General features: G+C 40.1%; 1 protein-coding gene across 1 annotated transcript in view; it reads right to left on the bottom strand.

Annotated features, from left to right (window-relative positions):
* Positions 1–830: 830 nt before the first annotated feature.
* LOC107693766 (40S ribosomal protein S18-like) overlaps positions 831–2,834 on the bottom strand; it is a 5,443-nt gene continuing 3,439 nt past the window's right edge. Inside the window, exons 5-6 of the mRNA XM_016493280.1 lie at positions 1,070–1,161; positions 831–936 (exon numbers count right to left, since the gene is read on the bottom strand). Coding sequence (XP_016348766.1) covers positions 861–936; positions 1,070–1,161 — 168 coding nt within the window. The 3' untranslated portion in view covers positions 831–860. The remainder of the gene's footprint in view (positions 937–1,069; positions 1,162–2,834) is intronic.

Raw genomic sequence — 2,834 nt, 5'->3', positions numbered from 1 at the left:
GCATATCAAGATGCTGATTAGACAGCATGATTATTGCACAGGTGTGCCTTAGGCTGGCCACAATAAAAGGCCACTCTACCGCAATGTTAGAATAACGTTATACGTTGCGTGCGGTAAGGACATTTTGTAAGAAGAGTTGAAAAACATAAAAAATAAACATGTTCCAGATTAAAATCTTAATGACTCCATGCAATTTTGTTGACCTTTTTACATGCATTACAGACTCTGATGGTTAAAATTAAAATTCACAGGGCTTGATTTTTTTTTTCAATTTTGGAGAGTCAAAAGTGCCCCCGTAGTTGCAGAAACACCCATATATATATATATATATATATGTGTGTGTGTATGTGCCTATACAGGCATCTAATGGCTACACCGTGGTATTACAGATTATTTTTTTCCCACAAGGTGAAACCAATCTGCCTCAATTCCATGGATTTTAAATATGTTTGCTCTATTTTTAACTTACATACTGCATTAATTTAAAAATTATGTAACTTTTATATTTTTTACATTTTATACAGAACATAGTCCATAATTTAGAACATCATTGAAATGAAATGTAGTATATTCATTTCACAAAAACAACATTACACCATTATGGCCTCGGGTCGGTTTCGACCACAAACACAAGTGTGACTCCCAGATGAACAATCCCAGAGGGTTAGATGCCTTCTCAGGGTCTTATAAAGGACCAGCATCCAATCATCTGAGGTTCCTCGTGGTCTTAATGGAGAATTACCAGATTACAGCTATCCTGATAACCCAGACTCCATAAACACCCTTTATTGAGTGCTGAGAGGATCAGTAAAGACGGAGCAGGACACAGATTGACTCAACAGTTGTCTTTTATTGAAGGTTTACTTCTTCTTGGACACTCCCACAGTTCGGCCGCGGCGACCGGTGGTCTTGGTGTGCTGACCGCGCACACGCAGCCTGGAGAGAAGAGACGAGACGAGAGTGAATCAAACACGCCATCACTTCAGAAACCATCTCCCGTGTGGAGCTGATCGAGCCCACCCCAACAGGTCATTTATCTGGTAATCGGAGTGTGCGGCGGGAAACTCACCCCCAGAAGTGCCGCAGGCCGCGGTGAGCTCTGATCTTCTTCAGACGCTCCAGATCTTCTCTCAGTTTGTTGTCCAGACCGTTCGCGAGGACCTGTGGGAAACCACATCAACACTCATCTCCTGCACACAGAAGGGTCTTCAAAACCAGCCCAGGACACTGCACTCCAACACCAAAGCTTCTAGGGTCTCACTTAGAAACGCTGCGTACGCACACAATGGGCATAAAACATGCGTACGCAATTTTCCACGCACATAAACTTGCCGTAAATATGTACGCACCGTACAGACATGAATACACAAACTTTTTCCTGGAGTGAGAAAAGTAATGAAGTAAACGATGGTTTTAAACTCTGTTTGCATGTTGATGTGGCCTCGGGTCGGTTTCGACCACAAACACAAGTGTGACTCCCAGATGAACAATCCCAGAGGGTTAGATGCCTTCTCAGGGTCTTATAAAGGACCAGCATCCAATCATCTGAGATTCCTCGTGGTCTTAATGGAGAATTACCAGATTAGAAGTTAAACCAAAATGATATGAATTTAGACATAGCCTATTTGTAGAGGATGCTCTTGATCACTTTTCCTGTAGTGAGGAGTGCTATATAGGTGCACAATAATTCATCTTTAAACTAAACTGCAGATCTCATGTTATGAGAAAATATTTCAGCAATGTTTAATGATGCACACCAGGGCTGTCAAAATGACTGAAAAACTAAATTAGAATTTAATACTTAAATATGATCAAAATTCGAATTATATTCGAATTTAAAAGGCACAATTTCAGTTAGGGGGGAATAAAAACTTTTGGCTTCTCTCCTGAGGCCACAAGAGGGCGCATCGAGCAAAATATTCAAAGCGTAATAAAATAACACCACTATCTTTGGGAAAAAAAGTGCATAATGTTTGAAATAATGTTTATAAACCATATATAATTAATAAAGTTGCTTAAACAATTAGAAACAAAACAGCACCATGCATGTATGCATAGTTTAAAACAAACGACCAAAAACCAAATCACAAAGAGTAGGCTACTTTCTTCATTTAAAAACAGGAGATACAGTGGGATGGGGGAAAACCGCCATAACGTCTTGAGACATGTTTTTTAAAAGTTGAACTTGCATTAATTTTACATGGCTTTCTAAACATGCTGCTCTCTTGTGCGAGACGCGAGTGCAACGCTGATAGATGCCCCTCTAGAAAATGTGATAAATATGCATTCTGTGTGAACGGCTTGGTTTCAGTTTTGACGTTGCATTTTTTTTTTTTTTATTCGACGAATATTTGCAATTAAAAAAAATTTTTGACAGCCCTAATGCACACTTCGATATCATGGCAGACACTGCTGGATTCGGTGCAACGGTCCATTCTCTGGTTTGAATAGGACCAATGATAATATCTTACTGTACAACCACAGCTGCACGGAGGTGATGGCGTGTGAGGCATCTCCACAACATTAGGGATGTAGCGATTAACCGCGAGCCGGTTGAAAATCAATTCAAATATGTGACAATTCAAATCGGTTGAGATGCTAAACAAATTCAGTTTCAGTTCGATTCAGTTAGGGGTAGGAGTTTATATGAATGCATGTCTGAGGGGAACTTACTGTCTTTAGAAAAGTTTAGATGGTATTTTTTATTTTCCTCTTGCCTCTGTATAACGCATATTAAAGTTCATAAACGCAGCGCTGCTTTGTTTACAGCGGAAACCAAGGAAACGCTTTAAGCGCCACCTGCTGGCAGAGAGTGAATCTGTGTCTCATTCAGC

This window comes from Sinocyclocheilus anshuiensis, unplaced genomic scaffold (genome assembly GCF_001515605.1).
Source record: "Sinocyclocheilus anshuiensis isolate Anshui unplaced genomic scaffold, SAMN03320099.WGS_v1.1 scaffold1986, whole genome shotgun sequence".
In the NCBI taxonomy this organism is placed as follows: domain Eukaryota; kingdom Metazoa; phylum Chordata; class Actinopteri; order Cypriniformes; family Cyprinidae; genus Sinocyclocheilus; species Sinocyclocheilus anshuiensis.
The sequence above is the reverse complement of the archived record's forward strand: the minus strand, read 5'-3'. Positions and strand labels throughout refer to the sequence as shown.